The following is a 24161-nucleotide window of genomic DNA, read 5'->3' on the forward strand; positions in this document are numbered from 1 at the left end:
AATCCTCGTTCTTTTCCTCATCTGTTTCTCTGTATGTGTGTCTGTATGTGAGAGAGAGAGAGAGAAAGCGAGAGAGAGCGTGCAGCACCCATGCTGCTTTCTTTACCTAGCTTTCAGCCCTCTGAAATGCGATTTTCTTTTTCCCCCGTTGATACTAAAAAACCCACATTCTCTCACACATCTCATTTCACACATATGGTAATGGAGAATATATATATACTGTATACATATACAGACATTCCTTATTTATCTCAACACTTTTTTTGACTTCAGATACAATTTAAATGTTTGTCTGTTGTGTACAGAAACAAAGCCTCTATGCCACAGAAGCTTTGCCGCATTTAAAATAAAGACCTAAGGTAATGCTTAGTTTATGTGAGAGATGATTTGGAGAAACGTAAGCTTGAAATGTTGACTTTAAAGCCACACAGTTCAGAGTAGTGAGTACAGTATGTCCACCGTTTGTGTTTAAATGTACCGTAGCACAAGGGTTGTGAGTTATTCCCTCAGATACAGACTAAATATATTCTTTCTATCTATTTATACTGATTCTTTTCCTAATTTATTTTTTGTACCTATTTCTTCTCGTGTTCCATACACAGAAATCAAAGAGGACTTGCGTGTTGTGTTGTCACACGACAGTCTGCAGAAAATCTCCGTCATTTCAAGATCTTGCAAGAAAGTAAAGGCAGATTGTGAAGGTGCTAGTTTCAGATTTATTTAGGACAATCCATGAAGTATACAGTGTGGGTCAAAATGGCAGGCAGATATCAATTAATCATTTATAAACATAATTAACGAATAAACTAGACTTGAAACTGAGAAACAAAGAAACGAGATGCTTCTTGAATGCAAAGGGACCTCAGGCTCAGAGGAATCACGCCTCATGTGAGGTGCGTCTCAATTCGGATCTCTAGCGCCCTCTGTGGTGAATCAGTATATCATGTACATGAGCTATGAGATCTGGTAAAGCTCTGACTCACTACACACTGGGACACTGATGACTCAACTTCCTGTGACATTCAGGAAATGTGAATTTCCTCATTAGTCACTGAAAAAAATTAAACCTATCAAATATTTAAGTTTTAGCTTAATCATTGGCACTTCAAGCAGGATCGTAGGCTAGCTAGTGGATTTCTCATTATTAAAATCAGTGAACACTTGCGGTGAGTTATGGGATTTTTTATAGAGCAAAGAGAGACAGTATTTAAAATGCCCATGATTAGCTCCCTGATGAGTGAACTAGGGAGCTGATTGAGATGCAGCCACAGTAACAGTAGGGTACCATAGTAACTGACCAATCACGTTACAGGGGCGGAGTCAGACTTTGGGGAAATGTGAGTCAGAGAGGGAATTACTGCTGTCTTCCAGCTCAGAGAACCCTGACTTGAGTTATTCTACTTTTATTGGTGTTTAAACCGATAGCTATGATATAGCATTAATTATTCAGTATCTGCTGCAGAAAAGCGTGTAGTTATGAAAGTACAGAATTTTATTCTGAGCTCCTGAAGGGTTTCCTCCATGCTAATCAGTTGATTAGATCAGTACAGTATTTACTTTTTATGAAGCCCTTATGAACACAGTCTTAGTCACATTAAAGCTAGAATTAGATTCAGGTTGATTGTTCAAGCATTTAAAGATTAAAGCAACTAAATAAAAGTTCCAGTCAGAAGCAACCATTACTTTATAGGGTCCTTTGCATTGTCTTTTTTAAAAAGAAAAGTTGCATTTCGAACCCAGTTAAACCTTTCAGAAAAAACTTCCAAATTCATCAAATTCATCAAAATTTTGAAAGCTAGAATTGTTAACTGTTTAAATATTTACCCAGAAATAATTTTTTTTATTGTAAAAATTAAGCATCTTGGTGTCCAGAAAATTTCACAACACATTTATAAAACACATTTCTAAAATAAAAAAGTGCATTTTTCAGGGAATATTTGGCTGGTTAATAATTTTGATTATTGCTGGTTAAAAGTTTTGAAAGAAATTCTATTTGGAAGTGTTTCTCAAATGCAGTGCTGGCTCAACTGGGTTCCTGTTACGCCAATTTACCAACAATTAGGACCTTTTATTATTAAATATCGACATGCACTTTTTGTTTGTTTGATCAATCCTGTTCTTTCTTTCATTACAGCAGCTTTTTTAAAACCATTCGTTCACCAGCTTCTTATTTCGCTCACTAAAGAAATCTTTACTTTTTAAATAGTTAGTTGTTGCTATAGTAACCATAACGTATTGGAGCGAGAGCGTAAATATGCACCTGCACTTCGCTGTTATAGAAAATGAATCAAAACCTAGATCAACGTCAAGACCAATCGCATTTGAGAATACAGAGGCTCCTAAAAATAATAATCACAACAACTTTGATAGCAGGTGAACATGATTGGTGTCAAAAAATTCCTTGACAAATTTTTTCTTTGCAGCTGAGAGAGAGAGAGAGAGAGAGAGAGAGAGAGAGAGATGAGTGTGCTCTTGTCAGCTCTTGTCAGTTTTTCTCGGTCAGGCATATTGAGTAGCGAAGTGTAAGGAACGTTCTAGATGTACTGTGCCCAAGTGTTCTAGTTAAATATGGATCTCATTGTAGAGAGACGGAGAGGACGTCAAGGGAGAAACATTCAAGTTAATACTGGAGGTGGACGGACTCTCACATGTTTTTTTTTTAGAGGTCAGGAAGTTTAGTAGTCTGTCTGTATGCTTCTCTTCTGTCCAGATTATTAATAATAGATTGTCTCCGTTTATGATGCAACAGTCATGTGGTCAGTGTAAGAGGTGTGTGTGTGTGTGTGTGTGTGGAGGGTAAAAAAGTTTCTTTCTCACTTTCTACCCCAAGCCTACTTTTTTTCTTCTCTTCATTTCTGCAGGGACCTTTTGCTCTTTCTCTGGTCTCTATACAGAGAAAAGCAACATAAAACTTTAATGCTCTCTCTCTCTCTCTCTCTCTCTCTCTCTCTCTCTCTCTCTCTCGTTCTCACTTTTCTGTTTGCTTCGGACTCTGCAGTTCAGGTTTTATTCCCGTGCCTCCACGTGGGGTTTTTACTCAGCTGAAGGATTTGCTGTGGGTTATTAACGAGGAAGATTGACACCCCTCTTTACGGCTTTTAACATCGCAAATAAAACAGAATCTTGTGCGACAATAGCTTTAAGAGCCAAAACATTTACCATCTGTCTGTTCGCTTGTGCTTGTACTTTATGTTTGGTATCTTGCGCTGCGTACGTGTACATATGAAAAACCTGCTTTTCACAGTTTCCTCTTCACAGATGGACCATGTTTAGTATTTGTTCTTTTTTTTTGTATTTAACGTCTCAGGAAAGTCAGCTTGCCAATGTGCTTTTGTGTGTGTGCATGTGTGGGGGTGTGCACATCTATGTTCATGAGGTTTGTTTTGCCTCACACAGCACCACCAATTTAATATATTGCGTTAAAGGCCGCCTACAGATAATCAGTGTTTTGCGTTTGCCGGATGTTCTGCAGTCTTACCGCGAGAATGCTTCGTCATCAAGACACTTCTAAAGACGTCGATTTCTAGATTTCTTTTTAGAGCTAGCACATCTCCATGTTTCTAATCCACCATGCAACAACAAAACAAGCCCACAGTTCTGCAGATAGGAGAATCCACTCGTCCTTGTTTATGTCACATAATCATATCTCAGAAAAGTTGATGGTAAAATTCTTGCAGATGATTTGTGACTTTGCTGAAACCGAGAGCAACACAGATGATTTTACTGCTTATTTATAGCCTCACACTAAAGCTACGATTTGGGATTGTTCACGGTTTTAGACTTGTTTACATTTCCCAAGGTACGAAATGCTGCTCACAAAAGCTGAGCTCTGCCATGTGCTCCGTCTCAGACTTTCCTGCCTCCTTCGTTTACCTTTTTTTTGTTCCGTGTTGTTTTTTATGTGAATAAAGCTTTTCATCTGGCTCAGGACAAGGGCTTCAGTTATGAAAGTGTGTGTGTGCGTGTGTGTGTGTGAGAGAGAGAGAGAGAGAGAGAGAGAGAGAGATTAAGATTTCATCCATTATGATATGGTAGGTGTTTACATGACACTTTGACAAGGAGAGACATGAAAGTGCAGGCGTAAGCTGTGTGTGTATGTGTGTGTGTGTGGCAGGAGATCAAGTATAGGGTGTCTTTCAGTGATGCTTCTTGAAGTGTAAGCTCATGCAGTCTTGCCAATAAATCGCATCCTCCACAATGCTAATATAATACAACCCTTCTTTTCTGTATCCAACGGTTGAGAGAGAAGAGAAGACAGCCAGTCCTGTTTGCCCTAAAAAAGTGAAATTAATCAATCAGCACATCTATTTCGGTTCATATCGGAAATGCATATCTCTGTTAAAACTTTTTCTACAAAGTGTCACGCAAGACAGATAAATCAGGTGAGGATTAAAGAGACTCCTGACGTTTGATCACTGCGACCTTGACTCAGCCTCCTAAAGGTCACATCCATGTTAAATTGATGCAAAGCAGCTTTACGGAAATATAGAAATTTAAGATAAAGATGGTTTCAATTTTTTTTTAAATGTTTCTACACCCTGACTGGAGAACCCTTGTGGTACATTAAATTGATTGGACGATGAATATCAGAGCAAAAACCATGCCATGAGGTCACTGAGGAACTAACTGCACAGCTCAGGGACAGGATTGTTGCAAGGCACAGATTTGGGGAAGGCTACAAAAAAACATTTTTGCTGCACTGACGATTCCCAAGAGCACAGCGGTCTACATAATTGTCAAATGGAAGACATTTGGCACAACCAGGACTTCCCAGAGCTGGTCAACAGGCCAAACTGAGCAATCATGGGAGAAAGGCCTTAGTACGAGAGGTGACCAAGAATCTGATGGTTACTCTTGACTGAGCTCCAGATATCCTGGGTGGAGATGGAACAAATTTCCAGAAGGACAACTCTCACTGTAGCAGTCCACCGATCTGGGCTTTGGCAGAGTGGCTAGACGGAGGCCTCAGTGCAAAATACTGTACATGAAAGCCCACTTGGAGTTTGCAAAAAAGCACCTGAAGGACTCTTAGACTGTGAGGAACAAGATTCTTTGGTATAATGAAACCAAGATTGAACTGTTTGACCTCAAATCTAAACGTTTAGTCTGGAAGAAACCAGGCATCTCTCAGAACCTGCCTGATACCTTCCTAAATGGTGAAGCATGGTGGTGGAAGCATGCTGTGAGGCTGTTTTTCAGCAGGGACTTGGAGACTAGTCCGGGTTGAAGAAAAGTTCAATGGAGCAAAGAACAGTGATACCTTCAGCAAAAACCTGTTCCACAGTGCACAGGACCTCAGAGTGGGCCGTAGGTTTACCTTACGAACTTGACATTGACCCTAAACACACAGCCAAGACAACACAGGAGTGGCTTTTCCTAAAGTGGCCCAGCCACAGCCTTGACCTAAACACTACTGAACATCACTGGAGAGACCAGACACTGAAGTCAGCCTAAAGCGGAAACGACTGCTACCAGAATCAGAGGGAGTGTTTGAATATTATTTGTATTTGGAGTGACTGCTGAAAAAAAGCAGAAAAGGTGAAAATTTTGTTTTCAGGTGTCTCCTGAATCGGTGCTAAAAGAGGTCAAATCTTATAAATGCCACAGCTAAAGTGTAAAATTCTGCACTTTCTGAAGATGCATGAAGGAACAGTGAATTTTTTTTTTGTCATATCCTGATTCTTCATCACCAAACAAAACCCCCCAAAATTGAGTTCTTTTAAGTCTAAGACCAGCATCCTGTATTACTACACATCACAAACACACACACACACACACACACACACACACACACAGCTCACTAATCCCCTTAAACAATCTCACAATTTGAAGGTTGGAGGATTTTCCTCATCAAAGGCTACAGACCACCTACTACAACACACATACAGGGGCTTCTGCATGGTATCTGCTGTTCTAAAGCATGCACACACACACACACACACACACACACACACTCACTCACACACACACACACACAAACACTTTGTTTTATGGATTGAGTTTGTGTTTATTAGCCACGCATGAAAGAAAGAGATGAGTTCATGTGTTTATGCTGTAGTGTGTGCGTGTGTGTGCGGGTGTGTGTGTGTGTGGGCACGCGTGCACCCGAATTTATTTAATTGCTTCCCTTTGAAGAGAAAGTACATGAAAAGAACAGACTCCTTTGTCGATGAGATTCATTGTGAAATTTAAACTGTTTGTTGCTTGAAAGCTGCTTTTGAAATACGAAAAAGAACAAAAAAGGAAAAAAGAAAGATGGAGGCTAATAACAACAGTCATTTGCGTGTCTGGCTTAGGCGTGTTGAGTGGGGAAAGCGTCTCTTTTCCTTTTCTCTTGCTCTCTTCTTTTTCCCCCATCACAAAAGCAGCGGGCTCCTCGACACAACCCTCCTTCCCTCCCACCCTCCTTCCATCACGCTGGCGTTTTGTATTTGCGTGATTGATTGCTTCCAAAGACTATATTTTTTTTGCTTTGTGTTTTGAAGAGAATGTCTGCATTGTAGAGCGCAGATTCTTTTCTATAATTCTGAGACGGGGCCGGAAGAGCAGTTTGGGGAATCTAGAGGGAGAATACAGGAAGGTTGTGAGTGCAACAGGAAAATGTGATTGTTATTTATTCATTTTTTTTTTTATGTCAAAAAATTCTAATCAACGGTAAATAAGAACGAGTGATCGATTTGTGAAATAGTTTTGATTTTGATTTTCGCTTATGTTTGTATCGCAAAGGTGCCAATACTAATGGTTTAGGTATAGCATTTCACTGGACATAAAGGTGGTCAGTTATTTGAGGTTATTTTCACTTAGCGTTGACTTTCATCACGTTCTCGTTTTTATTACAATATGGTGCGTGTCCAAGTGGCTTTGGTTTAAAGAAAAAAAAATGGACAGAATGAGAAAAATCTCCTATATTTGTTTATTTACTTTTTTACATCATCAGCAAGGTCTTCATTTTGCTATATGATAAGAAAACAAAGTCAATTTGCAGTAACTCCACCCCCAGTCCGTAACTCCTACCAACGTACATAATACAGTTGTAAACATACGTAAACATAAAATACTCAGTTGTGGTGTTGTTTAAACTCACTTTGTAATTCCGTTATTTCTGAACAAACTATGACGGTGATCCTGAATGAGGGTGCGTGCGGGCGGGCGGGCGGGCGGGCGGGGCTGTGATGTCATTGGTCGGTAAACAAATTAGTGTCGCTGCTTATTATTACGTAGCGCTCACAATCTCACGACTTTTACTTTTACTGTTGATGTACATCTGAGGAGGAAAAAAAAAGGTCACTGATTTTCACAGTAAAATTTAACTACTGCTTAATAGAATTTTATTTTAACCTCTGGTACTGAGTTTAACTGCTAGGAATATGTTCAGGTTCAGTACAGAAAGCCCAGAGCGTGTATGCAGATATGGCAGTGGAAGTGAAACAACAGAAAGAAGAAATGTTCGGTTCTAACCAAAAAAATATGCTGAAATGTGTCATTAAATGCAATGAGGCTTTTGTTACAGCGCCTCTAAATCTCTCCGGCTCGTGAGCAAAGCTTAAAGAGCATCTCTCCGCCAAGCAGCACAGCTCGTACCCATTTCTCTGACTTTTTATTTTCTTTCTTTTTTTTTTTTTTTTTTTTTTTTTTTTTTTTTTACGATTTGCTCGCAGCGACAGCACAAATGTGCTTATCCCTGCAGATTTCTAGCAGCGCTGTAAAATATAATGTACGTGTGTGTGTTAACATCAGGTAAATTGCTTATATCTCACACCTTATGTGTTAGATTTCATAGTGCATCCGTGTGTGTGTGTGTGTGTGTGTTTGGAGGGAGGGGGAAGTTACTGAAATGTCAGCACACACACACACACACACACACACACACACACAGTCTTCCCCCTCCCTCAATTTAATTGCTGCTTTTCAGGGACGCGCTTGACTGCATAATTGTCAAAACTCTGCGTGATTGAACTCTCCTTCACATAGCAAACCTGACACTTTCTGATGCGTCTCGTCTCTTTATGACACTTTTCAAATAAAGGAAGCGCTCCAGATGTTTGCCGTAATTTCCCCCTCCCTCTCTTTCTCCCTTCCTCGTTGCAGATTCCGGGGGTGCTACCGTGAGCGTGTGCAGGAGGTTTAGAGATTTGTGAGGACAGGCTGTCTGTGTGTTTGGCAGGCGTGGACAGGTCTGATCCTTGCCGCATATGAATATTTTAGCAAACGCTTACAAATTGCACAATGAGACGAAATGAAGCGTACTAAGGTTTGCTTATTACTGAATAAGTTTGCTAAGATTTTTTTTTTAATTAAATTTGCTACTTAATGAATGTTTCAGAGATGTCTCTTATTGACTCTATCTATCCGTATTAATATCAGGCACGTCATCAGGCTTTACTCATCCGCCTCAAACGTTTGCAAATCCACACTGTCGCTCCCTCATCATTCGGCTGATACATTTCCGTCGGCCCCCAGAAATCTATCACTTGCTCAAAATAATACTTCATTATATAACATAACATAATTCTTTAAGTTAGCTTCATCAGACAAAAGTGCCAGCTCTTATAAACTAATATAAACCCATGTGATAAATGAAAATCTCTTTTGTCGGGATTTTCTTTTTACAGCATGTCCTGGAGTGTTTTATTCCTCTTATACCACAGTAGGTTGAAAGACCTTCTGAAGTTACCTTTAAAATTCATTTAAAAATCATTTCCTGTTATCTGTATAAGAACGGGGGGGCACGGTGGCTTAGTGGTTAGCACGTTCGCCTCACACCTCCAGGGTTGGGGGGTCGATTCCCGCCTCCGCCTTGTGTGTGTGGAGTTTGCATGTTCTCCCCGTGCCTTCGGGGGTTTCCTCTGGGTACTCCGGGTTCCTCCCCCAGTACAAAGACATGCATGGTAGGTTGATTGGCATCTCTGGAAAATTGTCCCTAGTGTGTGATTGCGTGAGTGAATGAGAGTGTGTGTGTGTGTGCCCTGTGATGGGTTGGCACTCCGTCCAGGGTGTATCCTGCCTTGATGCCCAATGACGCCTGAGATAGGCACAGGCTCCCCGTGACCCGAGGTAGTTCGGAGGTAGAAGATGAATGAATGAATGAATGAATGTATAAGAACAGCTATAAGGAGTTGTTCTTATGCCTGATTATATTTTTTCTTTCTTTCTTTCTTTCTTTCTTTCTTTCTTTCTTTCTTTCTTTCTAGAAGTTTTCATTTACATTTTATTTACATTTAACGTATTTGGCAGACGTCCTTCTCCAGGGCGATGCACCAAAGTGCTTTTGAAGTCTATCAATGAATAACAACACTGGTTCACTAGTTTACAGACTTAGGACACCATCAACCTAAAACAAATAGGGATGATAAGCGCTAGATTAACATTTACATTTACAGCATTTAGCAGACCCCCTTATCCAGAGCGACTTACATTTAATCTCATTTTTATACAACTGAGCAATTCAGGGTTAAGGGCCTTGCTCAGGGGCCCAGCAGTTGCAGCTTTGTAGACGTAGGAATCGAACTCACAACCTTCTGATTGGTAGCCCAACACCTTAATCGCTAGATTAGATTAAGTGTTTCAGGAAGAGGTGGGTCTTTACCTGTCATTTAAAGACAGCCAGTGATTCAGCTGTTCGGACATCTAGGGGAAGTTCATTCCACCAGCTCGGGGCCAGAACAGAGAAGAGTCTTGCTGTGTACCTATCTCTAACCCTGAGAGATGGTGGGACCAGTTGGGCAGTGCAGTAGATCTGAAATGGTGGGACCAGTCGAGCAGTGCAGTAGATCTGAGATGGTGGGACCAGTCGAGCAGTGCAGTAGATCTGAGATGGTGGGACCAGTCGAGCAGTGCAGTAGATCTGAGATGGTGGGACCAGTCGAGCAGTGCAGTAGATCTGAGATGGTGGGACCAGTCGAGCAGTGCAGTAGATCTGAGATGGTGGGACCAGTCGAGCAGTGCAGTAGATCTGAGATGGTGGGACCAGTCGAGCAGTGCAGTAGATCTGAGATGGTGGGACCAGTCGAGCAGTGCAGTAGATCTGAGATGGTGGGACCAGTCGAGCAGTGCAGTAGATCTGAGATGGTGGGACCAGTCGAGCAGTGCAGTAGATCTGAGATGGTGGGACCAGTCGAGCAGTGCAGTAGATCTGAGATGGTGGGACCAGTCGAGCAGTGCAGTAGATCTGAGATGGTGGGACCAGTCGAGCAGTGCAGTAGATCTGAGATGGTGGGACCAGTCGAGCAGTGCAGTAGATCTGAGATGGTGGGACCAGTCGAGCAGTGCAGTAGATCTGAGATGGTGGGACCAGTCGAGCAGTGCAGTAGATCTGAGGGAGCTTTGAGGTTGTTACTGACAGCTTTGTTTTCGTTACACATCTATACCACAGGACACAGAAATTTTTGAACATGAACACAGAACATTGGTGACAAACTTATATTAAAATAATGTGTTTATTGTTTGGATCTGAATGCTGAATCAGATTATTCAGACAATTAGTATTCAGATACTACAGACAACATCAGAGGTCTTTGAGTTCCAATGTTGTTCCTCTAAATAATGAAAAACAGAGTGATCATTGTTTTCATTCCTTTTTTCCTAATCATACAGGATGATCTTTTCAATAAAAAAACAAAAAAGCCAGCTTTACCAGCAGCTGTACACACCCACGCCATCACGCTTTACAGATGTGGCAATGCACATTTGAACACAAGCCGTTTCTTTTCTTCTCTCGTTCTTTCAAAAAAATCTTTATCACACCTGTCTATAAAACTCTCCTCCCCAAAAACCCTCCCAAACTCCAACCCTACAGGCTTGAAAGGTATTTTTAGTAACGTTTAATCTGCCCATGCTGTTCATGAGGTTTACTGATGATTTACATCCTGTTTGAAACCATCTGAGCTCACATTCGTTTATTCCTCTTTACACCACAGCGCTGGCGAATTCACAGATCTGATCGGTTTGTATTTTAGAACAGCAGCACTGGCGGTCCTTTATAATCACGGGTTTATATAAATGCATGGCCCAAAGTTCAGAGTGAAGCATTAACTTCACCAGGATCTACAATTCCTCATAGAGTTCATGATGCAAAGTGTTAACTAGACTCAGGATTAGCAAGCAGCCCTTCTAGGATTTCATGGAATCAGTCCATCTCCGCAACATTCGATGCAGATTTAGAAAGAAATATTGTGTTTCTGACTATCTGTCTGTGCTGGGTGCTTTCAACAGAGATGGGGCGGAGTGAAGGAATGGGGGTGTGTCTTTAAAAAACATCCCATGTAACATCTACACTGTGCTGAGGTCAGGGCCAGGGGTCAGATGAACAAGAAAGAAGTAAAACAGCGATCATATTAAATGTCAGTAAAGGATTTCACCACTTATCTTTTTTCACTGTCTTTACAGGCACCCTGCCTTACGAGATAAAGATTGTGATAGCGGGAAACCACGAGCTGACGTTCGATCAGGAGTTCATGGCCGATCTGATCAAGCAGGACTTCTACTACTTTCCGTCCGCCTCTAAGCTGAAACCTGAGAATTATGAGAACGTGCAGTCGCTGCTCACCAACTGTATCTACCTGCAGGACTCAGATGTTACTGTCAGAGGTTTCCGCATCTACGGCTCACCGTGGTGAGTGTCCACTCATCTGTCTGTCTCACTGTCACACTTCTTCCTTTTTTTATTCCCCACACCTCTCCCTTTCTTTCATTCATTCTTTCTTTCTTTCTTTCTTTCTTTCTTTCTTTCTTTCTTTCTTTCTTTCTTTCTTTCCCTTTCTTTGTTTCTTTCCCTTTCTTTGTTTCTTTCTTTCTTTCCCACACCTCTCCCTTTCTTTCTTTCTTACTTTCTTTCTTTCTTTCTTTCTTTCTTTCTTTCTTTCTTTCTTTCTTTCTTTCCCACACCTCTCCCTTTCTTTGTTTCTTTCTTTCTTTCCCACACCTCTCCCTTTCTTTCTTTCTTTCTTTCTTTCTTTCTTTCTTTCTTTCTTTCTTTCTTTCTTTCCCACACCTCTCCCTTTCTTTCTTTCTTTCTTTCTTTCTTTCTTTCTTTCTTTCTTTCTTTCTTTCTTTCTTTCTTTCTTTCCCACACCTCTCCCTTTCTTTCTTTCTTTCTTTCTTTCTTTCTTTCTTTCTTTCTTTCTTTCTTTCTTTCTTTCTTTCCCACACCTCTCCCTTTCTTTCTTTCTTTCTTTCTTTCTTTCTTTCTTTCTTTCTTTCTTTCCCACACCTCTCCCTTTCTTTCTTTCTTTCTTTCTTTCTTTCTTTCTTTCTTTCTTTCTTTCTTTCGCAACAATATTACATTATGTAAAATATTACAACCAAACAGACTGGTCCATTAACTACCAGTAATGAAATGATGTTTTTCAGATCATTAGGAGACATAAAACTTACAGGTGAAGAGTTTTATTATGAATATTGACAAAAAAAAAGCATAAGTACAAGATTATTGTTATTATTGTCAGGATTTTTAATGTTTCATTTTGCCATCGTGGCGTTTGGTATTTGGTGACCTCAGGATTTGTAATCTTGATGATGTGATGATTTGAAAAGGAGCTGAACTTCATCAGAGTGGGAATAGTACAGCAGTGGAACGTGTTAGTGTATTACATATAATCTTACTCTGGACAAACCTGAAACAGCGTCGAGTTGAAGGGGTGTGACTCCAAGTGAGAAGTGGGACGTTTGTGTCCTCTCTCTCTCTCTCTCTCTCTCTCTCTCTCTCTCTCTTTCTCCTTGTCACCCCCTTGTCTGTTTGTCACCATATGTTGCTAAGTGTTCCCCTCCCCCTCAAGTCCGCCTCTATTTTTGCTCCATCTCTTCCCAGTTCCCCCATTGTCTGTCTCTCGTTAACACTTCTGCTGGCATCCCTCTGCGTCCAAGGCTGTATTTCCTCCTGATCAGACACACACACACACACACACATGCACACTATCTCATTGTGCTACTTTCCTCCCACTTAGGGAATGTAATTGCTTGTAAGAAGACTTAAGCGTGACCGCGTACAATGGCGAGACGAGATAAGAGAAAAGAAGCTAAACCTACGTGGGCATGGGTGTGTGTACGTGTGTAGGGTGGGGTGTGTTTCACATCCCACAGGGCTGCGTATCGATGCTTAGCGTGGGACGTATCGGTCCCTTGTGTCAGATAATTGGTTTGTAGAGTTGGTTCGCTTGCATGTTACGTAGGAGAAGAAGTGTGTATGCAGATTTGTTTGGTAAAACAACAGAAATTCTAAAGTTTGGTTAAAGAATGTGCATGTTTATATGTCTTAGTCTCAGGCAGAATGGGACAATCTGGCAGGATGGAACTTATAGGGACGCTCTGGGTCCCCATGAGGCATGTTTTAAATTTAAACAAAAAAGAAAAAGATTAAAAATCATAAGGAATGTTTTAGTTTGTTTACTGAGTTTATTCCTTCCTTTGGAAGGAATTTTAGGTGTAGCTTAGCGATGATGAGAAGCAAGTCAATTAATGGTCTTCAACAAGAGAAGTAAATGTGTGTGTGTGTGTGTGTGTGTGTGTGTGTGCTGTTGTCTTTGTGTCACACAAGCTCGATTCAAGTCATCTACACAAATGTGTCAGGAAGTCGCCAAATCTGTGTGTGTGCGCGTGTGCGTGTGCGTGTTCTCTTTTCTGCACATCCTTTCAAACCATCATCAGTTGTTTGTCACTCCAAGTCGGACGTTTGTCTCCTCGGCAGGATGGAGCAGCAACGGTCTCCATGGTGATGTTGTTCCACCAAAAAGTAAGGGCTTTCTGGACCGAGCCCATGTTGCCGCGGGTGACGGCTGCCTCAGATCAGAGCATCAGCTTCATCTACGTCTCATCTCTTTATCCTCTCAGCCATAATTCCAAGATCTTCTCTCTCTCTCTCTCTCTCTCTCTCTTTCTGTCTGTCTCGCTTCATCCCTTCATCAAAGGTACACAAATCTAAATCTCATTCCTCGCTCTCTCTATTCTCTGTCCTGTTTCTCTCTTTGACAACTGCTCCATCCATCTCTTCTTTTCTGTTTTTTTTCACTCCTGTCAATCTTCTGTCTTCTGTCAGAGCCGTGTCTGTCTCCTGTTTCTCTTTGTTGTAGAAGATGTAAACACACACACACACACACACACACACACACACACACACAGTTGTTTAGTGGACTAAATGAGATCCTGGCACATGGCGTTTTCCACTAAATCTCGACTATTTGTCATGCAGTGATTCTGGAATGAAAGGGACAGCATGGGGGAAACATGTGCTGTGTTTTTCTGTTCTGCTGACGCTAATGCAAGTTTACAAGTCATTTGTCATCCCACAGAAATTGTGTGTGTGTGTGTGTGTGTGTAAGGGGGTGAGACTAAAGACAGTCTGATGTTGGTGTAAGTGGTGTATTAAAGATCTTCAGTTCGTTTGGATGCTATATCAACACATAGTGTGTGTGTGTGTGTTTGTGTCTGTGTGTGAATCTACTGAAAATATCACGTGTCCACTGAGCGATGAGGTGAGCGGTTGTACTGTTTAGTCTGTCACAAGCGACACACTAGAGTGTTGAAGTGTGCAGTGGGATCAGATATAAGGGATAAAACACTTGAGAATACTGTTTTGGAAAAATAATGACTGGTGATGTTGATGGTGTATTGAAGCACAGTTTCTATTCCAAGAGTAACATTGCCAAATTAGTAGTAGTTCTTTTTAATAGTCAGTCACGGAAAATGTATTCTCTTCCCTGGGACACTGAATGTTTTTGATAGGCTAGAGTGATATTTACCATTTCTGTTGATATTTAATAAAACTTTTCAGTAACGACTGGCTGTAAACGTGATATAACTCCAGGTGATTAGCTGAAGGCAGCTCTGTATGTTCACTTAAAATACTGGTTTGCTAAACCACTTTAGATGACCATGCTAATTCTCTTACATTGCTATAATGCACATGTCTCTTTGCTTGTTGGCAAAATGGTTGTAGGTTTTGTCCAGGTTTTTTGTCAGACATAGTCCAGGGCCTGTATTCACATAGATTCTAAGAATGATCTCAGAGAGCTTCTAATTTAGTTTAAAATTGTCTAACTAGGAATTTTCACTTATCTTAAAGGTGGGGTCTTTGTTGTTTGAAAGCCAATGTTGACATTTGAAATCACCAAAACAAACACGCCCCTAACCCAAATGGGTCCCACCCTTGTTTTGATAGCTCCGCCCCACACATACACCAGACAAGTATAACCCAAGTATAACCCAGACAAGTATTATGGCGGAACCTGTTGGGGCAGCTGACCGAGGGTATATTTTTATCAATAAATGAACTCAATGCGTAATACTATGGTAATACAAATGTGTTTTTGTAGTACTGTGTGTTGTACCGTGAAAGGTTTAGCTCCGTTTCACACGGAAGACGTTCATTTCTCTCCAGCGTTGGAAAGCTGATCCTATATTAACTATTTCTTGCCTTATCGTAAGCCTTTCTTCTCTTTCTTTCTTTGTTTTTATCCTCCATTTCAATGTTAAAACCGCTTTCTGCGCACTGAACACTCTTTCCGCCCATATTGACAAGACACGCCCCTTTCTGCTCTTTGGCTACACGTTAGTTTTGTTTTTGTTTTGTTTGGCGGCCCGACTCAGTTTTCTGAAGCATTTCTCAAACAACAGAGACCCCACCTTTAAGAGTGATTCAGGACCTCAGTGATTCAATCTCAGAGCAACTTTGAGCAAGGAAAATACAACAACTTTTATCTTAGAGAGGAGGCGGGGCTTAACCTGTTTCTAGGTATGACGAATTCTTTTGAAGTCAGGAGCGCTTTTAAAATTTGCTCTATTTTAAGCCTTCGCTTCGTCTCTATGTTAAGATATTTGCGACTATAATTACGTAGGGATTACGTTCATGACCGATCATATTAGAGATGTTCTAACATCTGTATGTTATAAATGTAATAAATGCAATGTAAATGTAAACATCTCCGACACAGAGCAGAAATGTCATAGAGACACATTACAGCTCTGTATTAGTGATGTTAGAGTATCTATAAATGACATGACATGACGGCAGAAAATATAGATAAACATATATAATGTAATTATGTATCTGAGATGTTATCTCTAATATGATTGGTCACTAAAATAATCCCTACACAATCTAATCTGTATCATCTTATTAACTCACTATCATTATTAAATGTTGTATACAATACATTTCTTCTCCTCTGATAAAGAAACTCTTAATCCTCTTAAAATCCTCCTCACTACTACTATCACCTTATAACCTTATGAGCTTTTTTAAGGGTTAAGATGCTTTATGAATAACTTTTATCTTTGATCTTCTCTTTAATTTTAAGGGGAAATGGCAGTATTTCTAGGAATTTTTTTAGAATTGTGTTACTGCTGTAGAAACAAATCTTTACGCTAAGCGTTTTCATGAATACTGGCCCAAGTTTTTCATGCTTGGCAACCCTAGTCAGGAGGCTTTTTATTGTCATTTGGACATGATGCAGTACACAGTGAAATGAAGCAACGTTTCTCCACAACCCTGGTGCTACAAAATACTAGGGTAGAACTAGACATAGAACGACATAGAACTAAAGGCTAAAAAGTATGATGAGGGATAAAATAAACATTTGCCATATGTGTCATATGTCCACATGTGTACAAGTCCCTGCAAATGCTTCACTGTAGAAACGCTAATCTAACGGAACTGTTATATAACCCTGTGATATGAACTGAATCCTGGACAACCGTCAGAGATGCTGTTGTAGAAAATGTCGTAGAAAAACCTTCTGACCAATCAGGATGAAGCTTTGGAAAGGTAACGGCTTGGATGATCGTAGTTCGGTAGGAGCCGACCCTGAGTAGTGCTGTGCTGGAGATTAGGACGGATCGATTTAACAGGATGATGAGCAGATAAATTAGTAGTCAAAGTTTGTCACTGATCAGCTGCCTCATCTCTTTCTACTCCTCTCTCTCTCTCTCTCTCTCTCTCTCTCTCTCTCTCTCTCTCTCTCTCCCTCTCTCTCTCTCTTCCTCTCTCTCTCTCTACCTCTTTCTCTCTCTCCTCATTTGTTTCTGGGCACTGAGCTGCTTTGAACATGGCAGGGGGCTCAGCGATTTCTGCTGAGCACAACACGTGCCGAATTTGGACAAAGACTGATGAAGCGTGTACTGTAGCTCTGTGTGCTCTCTGAATCTATGTGTGTGTGTCTCTCTCTCTCTCTCTCTCTCTCTCTCTCTCTCTCTCTCTCTTTCTCTCTCTCTGTTTCTCTCTCTCTCTGTGTGACTATTATTTGAAAATGTTAGTCTGAATGTTGTTGATGATGTCTTTGAGGAGGCTGTCACGCAGTAAACCAGAGGAGAAAAGTCAGAGCGCCGTTTTCCACACGAAAATGAAAATCGAAGACATGTTAGCTACCCAGTGACTCCACAAGAAATAATTAACGGCGGAGATGCAAAAGACTCTTTAATTAGATTTTTTAATTATTGAGAATTCACTTCTCTTCTGTAGTGTCCCAATTATAGAGGAGCCTCATCAAAAAAAAAAAAAAAACAGAAAGAGAGGCAGCATGAAAGAATGAAGAAACAAAAGAGTCCTCTTTATTTTGTGAATCTTGTGTGTTTTGATGAGTCTTCCTCGCTGATGAAGGCCACACACTTTCTGCTGCTAATGAATATCCCCTTGATTGGAGGGACTGATGAGGAGGGAGGAGAAGATGATGAAGATGGTGATAAGTAATCGTCAGGATCGTGGTGGTGTGTGTGTGAGAGATGTAAGGGGTGTGTGTTTCACTGGTTGACCTTGCATATGTGCCATTTTGAATTAATTATGCTGCGCTGTAATGCAGAGGACGAAGCGAGAGATTAGCACGGCGGCGGCCGGGTCTCTCTTCAGGGAGCGAACTCGCTGCTTTGCCTATGTAGGGCCGGCCACAGGGGGCCACACTCAATTAACAGCTGTCACAGTGAGGAGGGCGCAGATGGAGCGCCCCCTAGCCATGCTTAACTCCACACATTCCTCACAACACACAAAGCAGACAATTACCCAGGATAAGATTAGACACTTCTAATATGTCATTTACTTGAAAGTAATTCCTCCATTTTTGTGTCTAGAATTTAATTTAATATTTCATTATTTTAATATTTTATTATTATTATTTCAAAACTTTTTGTTTTTTATTTTCATTATATTAAATATTTTTATTTTTTATTTTCATTAATTCAGTTTTTTTTTGTTTTATTATATAATTATAATAAAATAATAATTATTATTACTTATTGCCCTTGTTATTTTCATTTATGTTAGATTTTTAATTTCTTTTATTTTACTAGTGAAAGTATTGGATATTGGATATTAAATGACCATAAACCATTTCTGTACATGTTATTGATGTCAAATATGAAATAATAATAGTTTTAATAATAGTGTTCTATTGGCAGATATATATATATATATATATATATATATATATATATATATATATATATATATATATATATATATACACACATTCATTTTTATATAAATAATTGTAAGTCTTTCTAAAAGGAGACATAATATTAGCCTGGAAAAAGCATGAAAAGAGTAAAAACATCTAACATTTTAGCTAAAGTTTATCTCTAAATGAATCTCTCAATATTTAATTCATAATAAGAACCAAAACATAAATTTGCTCATATTAAAGTTGTTATTTTTCCCTGTGTTTATATTCTAATTGTATTTTATTGCTGGATTGTACAGCACATTTTAAGGCACCACATGTATGAAAACTTCGCTATAAAATACCTACTTTATTAATATTTTCCTCTTTGTTTCTGATGTAATGTCTGTTTTCTTCTTATTGCATTCTGCCCCCTGTCTGCTGCCCCATTACAGCTGGTTAAACGCAATCGTTAAATAATCCTCACCTCCCAGTCCTCATAGTTTTCTCATCTGCAGTACAGATAATAAAGTAAAAAGCAAGGTAAGGTAAGTTAGCTGATGCTAGCTAGGAGCAGTAAGAGTGTTGTTATGGTTACAGTGTGCACATCGTATGAGCTGGGGTTTTAAGATCACTATATTAGGACTTTACCATATAAGGAAAAAACGCATCCTGACCAGTGAGAAGTGGGTGGAGCTTGATAGAGTGTAGATAACTGATTGGTTAAAGACACTTGATACTCAGCAGCATAGTGACTGTGGCAAAGATTTCTTTCTCATGCAAATATCCTCTTGAAGCCATTTCATAGTTTTATGTTTCTTTGTTTCATTAACCCTGTTTATTTCTTAAAAGTTTACATTTGTCAATTTTTTACCTGATTTCCAGTAGGCATCTTTTCTAGCTTCTACTGGTGCTGCATCACAGAAAGAGTGACACACTCTATCAGTTTAGTCTAGCATGTGGACCAGGAAGTGCAACGTGGTACCGAACCCAAGACTTCCTGTGGGAGGTGGTGTGAGCTCGGTCACACTGAAAGTGTTCAGAGATTCGTGTGAACGTGAACGCAACTCGTACTCATGTTCAGGAAGTAACCTGCACATGCGTTGTATCCGATGATGGCGTCATTACTTTCCACATTACACATGTAGCATGAGTGACAGGGGAACGCTGTGGGATTCAGATAGGGTGAGATGCCTTACTTCGCATAATGGAATAAAAAAAAAAAAGAGGTGTGTCGACATAGTTGTGTTCTTCATGAACGTTTTTCAAGATCTAAGATGAGCGTAAATGCACCAGGAACTCTAATTCAGACCACAGCAAAAGTGTCTCACTCTCTTCCTTATATATAATGGGTTTTTTATGTTACTGCGCTCAGAAACACACTCATTGAGGCCTGCTGTTTGTCAGAATTCCAAATAGGGTTTTGTTCACTATCTAGGCTCCCTACAGTGGGTGTACGTACAGAGGTATATAGCACACTAAGTACATTCTACATCACCGTTTGGAAAAAGTCAAAAGTTCTGGTTTACTGTTGGTTTTATAGAAAGTTGTTCAAGTGTAAATGATGAAAGTAAAATCTGAGTTTGTTTGGGTCACTTGTACACATGTTGGAACACAATCGGTCTGTCTAGAATACATGGTTAATAAGAGCCTTAAGGTTGGGACAAGACTTTTAAGATGAAGTACATTTCCTCAGTGAAATCCGATTTTGATTCTGATTCACTGAAAGTTCGTATGTGTAAAATATAGTGAGCTTTTTTAGAAGAAGCTACGTCACTGTTTTCTCTGTTTAACCTCCACCAAAAACATAACGACTCTTTGTCTGAATATTTCCTTATGTCTATTTCTTTACTGGCTGTTATCCCATGCTTTGCCTTGGCATCAGATGGAGTGATCTTTGTCCCACATCAATGTCTAACCAACGTATTTTCCTTCTCCAACTAGGAGAAGGAACAAGCCCTTTTTCCCCCTCCTCCCTTTCTTACTTATCATTCTCCCTCCCACCCTGTACGCCTTCTCTCTCTCTCTCTCTCTCTCTCTCTCTCTCTCTCTCTCTCTCTCTCTCTTTCTTTCATTCTCACTTTATTGCTCTCTCATCTTCTTCCTTTCCTCCTCACTTCGTCCCCCCTCCCTTGCTCCCTTCCTCTCTCTCTCTCTCTCTCTCTCTCACTCTCTCTCTCACTCTATTTTCATTGCTCTCTGTATCATCTTCTTTCTGTCCTCCTCACTTCCTCCCTCCCTCTTTTTATCTCTGTCTCTTCTCTCTCTCTCTCTCTCTCTCTCTCTCTCTCTCTCTCTCTCACTCACTTTATTGCTCTCTGTCTCATCTTCTTCCTTCCTTCCTCACTTCCTCCCTCCCTCTCTCTGTCTCTCTCTTTCTTTTCTCCCCCCCCCCCCCCCCTCCCCGAGAACTTTGAAATAATTTGAGTCTCCTGGGTTTTTACACATTCTAATTTCGAACTAAATGGGACATCTGTTTGAGAAAAGGAAAATTTGCCTCGGTTGCTACGGCAACTATCACTCCGTGGGAAAGAGCGAGAAAAGAGAGGGGTAAAAAAAAGGGTCCAGCAGTTTTACAGATTGACTTCACGGTAGACTTTACCAACACGTCCAATACATCCCTCTGTGAAAAACTCTCTGATTTTCATCATTCAACTCCAAACACACTTTTGTAAAAAACATTTCTTTATTCCTCTTTCTTTTTCTCATTTCCTGCTGAATCTCAGTCTCTGTATAAATCCTGTACAATTTATGCCAAATGATGGCATATTAGATAATTACCATTGTGCATTAAGTGTTCTGCCAATTAGTTGAGAAAAAAGTCATCTTTAAGTGTACACACACACACACACACACACACACACACACACACAAATGCACAGAAACGAACCATAATACGAAAGAGCTTTTATCTGCCCTAAAAGCTAGTCATTAGTTTTGAGGATTGATCATTATTTAAGAAAGCGCTTTCACAGCAGTTATAAACTTTTAACAGCTTGTGCTGTTGAAGTCAGAGGGTTGCAGAACAATCACAGCCTCGCAGTTTGAACCTGGACCATTTCAGATTTCGATGGCGGTCGGTTTTACACTCAGGTCTCCGGTGTTTTAAAAATGTAAAAACTTATAGAATAGAAATATGTAGCAAAAAAAAAAATAGAATAGAAATATATAGCAAATGACTGTTTCTAAAATATAATATTCTTTCGTTTTTTTTTCTCCCTTGTTCGTTCTTGTCCGGTTCCAAACCATCAGCCAGATCATACAAATGCTACATACCAATGAGATCACACTCGGTCTCTAGAACTCATCCAGAAGAGGGTGTTATCTGCCCTCTTCCACATACCTGAGCTCACAGATGCCTGCCATCGTCGTGTATTTCAAACATTTAAAGACGAGATGCAAACTACACGTGGTGTTTGAGGACAACAACCTTCTAATCAATACACAATTCTCAGAATGCACATGACTGTAGAAAGGACATTATTCATACTAGCACTGTCCGGTGTTTACAATAATTTATAATCACACCCTCCAGTGTTACCCAAATGAGGATGAGGTTCCGTTTTGAGTCTGGTTCATCTCAATGTTGATTACTCTTCTGTCCAATGGAGATTCTAGGCATTTAGAATATTCAACCCCTTGCTAAAGCGATAAAGAAGATAGCAGAAAGCTAAACTAAGCAGCTGATTTGGTCTTTAAAATCAGAGATACATTTTTGTAATAAATAAAAAGAAAATTATATAAAATGTAAAATGTATTTATTTTTACAAATCATTTATTCATTTATTTATTTATTTTTATTGGTGAGCAAATCTATGTATCATCAGACGTACATCATACTGTACGTTGTACCAGACTTTTGTCTCGCTTTTTTCTTACTGTTGTTTGGCTCACTTGATGGAAGAAAATAACCACCTTGTCCATGGACATATGCTACTTTTTTATAGTTCTTGTGCCTAAATATTTATAGATGCTGAAGTACTTCATTCATCTTAAAGCCAGAGGAAAACACACATGATTATGTAATGTTTCAGCACTGGTCCTTAAAAAAAAGTGTCCGAAGGACAAGACCCAACTCAGGTACAGGCCTCTTGTTTGTGGAAAAAGAGAGCGAGATAGAGCGATATATAGAGAGAGAACCTCCACACCCAGTTTTATCTTCCTTGTAGAGGCCCTGGGGGCTCTCACCCTCCCTTCCATCTTATCATCCAGAAGGCAATAGTTTTGTATCGCTCCAAGCATCACCATATGACACTTTTTCTTGCTAGCTAACAAACACACACACACCCACACACACACATCCGGAAGCAGCCGCTCATGATGGTGTTATTCTGCACCTGCTCCTCACAGTTCAGACTTGAGGGGCCTGGCAGTAGCATAAACAACCAACACGCGCGCACACACACACACATACACTCTTTCCTTCTCTCTCTCACACATACTCTTTCTGCATTAGTCCTATCCGAGGCTGTTAGTGAATTGGAGTGACATCTGGTTCTTCATTTGTGCTTTTGCTCTCTCTGTCCCTCCATCTCCATCCTTCCACATCACATCTATTCCCATTCCTTTCACCCTCCCTCCCTCCCTCATTCCCATTGCTCTTCTCCTGAGTTGTTTCTGGCAGCAGATGTATCGTAACTCCTCTGCCACAACATGCACTGTATCACTGTACCTGCCTTAACGTATTGGCAACATAATTATAAAGCATGCATGTGTTTGAGGCCTTCCAGTGGGAGCTCATTAGTCGTGCGCAATGTGTCGCTTTGAGTCCCACAATTCTCCCTGTGCTCTTATAGTCCCTCAGAAAGACTCAGAATAAAGATAGAGACATAGAAAGAGACAAGGAAGTCTTTGTTAAGTAAAGTGTGTGGAGAACGTCTGTTATGTGTTCCGTTTTAGCTCTAATAGTAGAGTCATTTCATCCATGAAGTAGATTCCGTGAGTATGAATGGAACAAAACAATGCATAACACAACACTAGAAAAGATACACACACACACACACACACACACACACAGTTACCATGTGCCTTTGTTTTTGTCACGTCTGTTCATTGCTTGTTTGCTCTAATGTGTTCACCTGTACTGTGATGGTTTAATTAGTTTATTTTATTCTTTCTATAGTAATAAATAATAGTCTATTGTACTGGGGGATGTGGAAGCTCAGTGGTTAAGGTGTTGGACTACTACACAGAAGGTTGTGAGTCTAAATCCCACATCCACCAAACTAGCTCTGCTGGGCCCCTGAGAAAGGCCCTTAACCCTCAGCTGCTCAGCTATATAAATGAGATATAGCATAGGTCGCTCTGGATCAGGGTGTCTATCAAATGCCGTAAATGTATTCTTCCTGTGCATGTCACATTGTCCCCACTTTTGTTCCCATGTATGTGGTAGCCTAGCAGTTAAGGTGTTGGACTATTTAAAATCAAATCAAATCAAATTTTGGATTTGATCAGAAGGTTGTGAGACTGAACACTAGATCCACCAAGGGGCCACTGAGGAAGGCTCCTAACCCTCAGTTGCTTCGGTGTTTTAAAAATGTAAAAATGCTCTGGATAAGGGGTCTGCCAAATGGTGTGAATGTAAATGTTGTTTTCTGACTTGTGACTCTGTGTATCAACTCTTGTTTCATTACTTTGACTGTGTTTTGACCCCTGGCTGATTTTTGGCCCTGAACACAAACACACACTGAGTTTACACATTTGTCCTGTGTCAGCTGACGGTTGTTACACAAAAGCCCCTGGTGATGTCATTTTAAAATATAAATCATAGAGATGCCACTAGTCTGAGGATCAGTATCGTAT

General features: G+C 40.2%; 1 protein-coding gene across 2 annotated transcripts in view; it reads left to right on the forward strand.

Moving 5' to 3' along the window:
* Positions 1 to 24161, forward strand: part of mpped1 (metallophosphoesterase domain containing 1) — a 49314-nt gene that overhangs the window by 5197 nt on the left and 19956 nt on the right. For both annotated transcript variants that reach the window (XM_060889613.1, XM_060889612.1), the window contains one exon: positions 11386 to 11611. In XM_060889613.1, the coding sequence (XP_060745596.1) occupies positions 11386 to 11611 (226 nt within the window). The remainder of the gene's footprint in view (positions 1 to 11385; positions 11612 to 24161) is intronic.

This window comes from Tachysurus vachellii, chromosome 16, assembly GCF_030014155.1.
Source record: "Tachysurus vachellii isolate PV-2020 chromosome 16, HZAU_Pvac_v1, whole genome shotgun sequence".
NCBI lineage: Eukaryota > Metazoa > Chordata > Actinopteri > Siluriformes > Bagridae > Tachysurus > Tachysurus vachellii.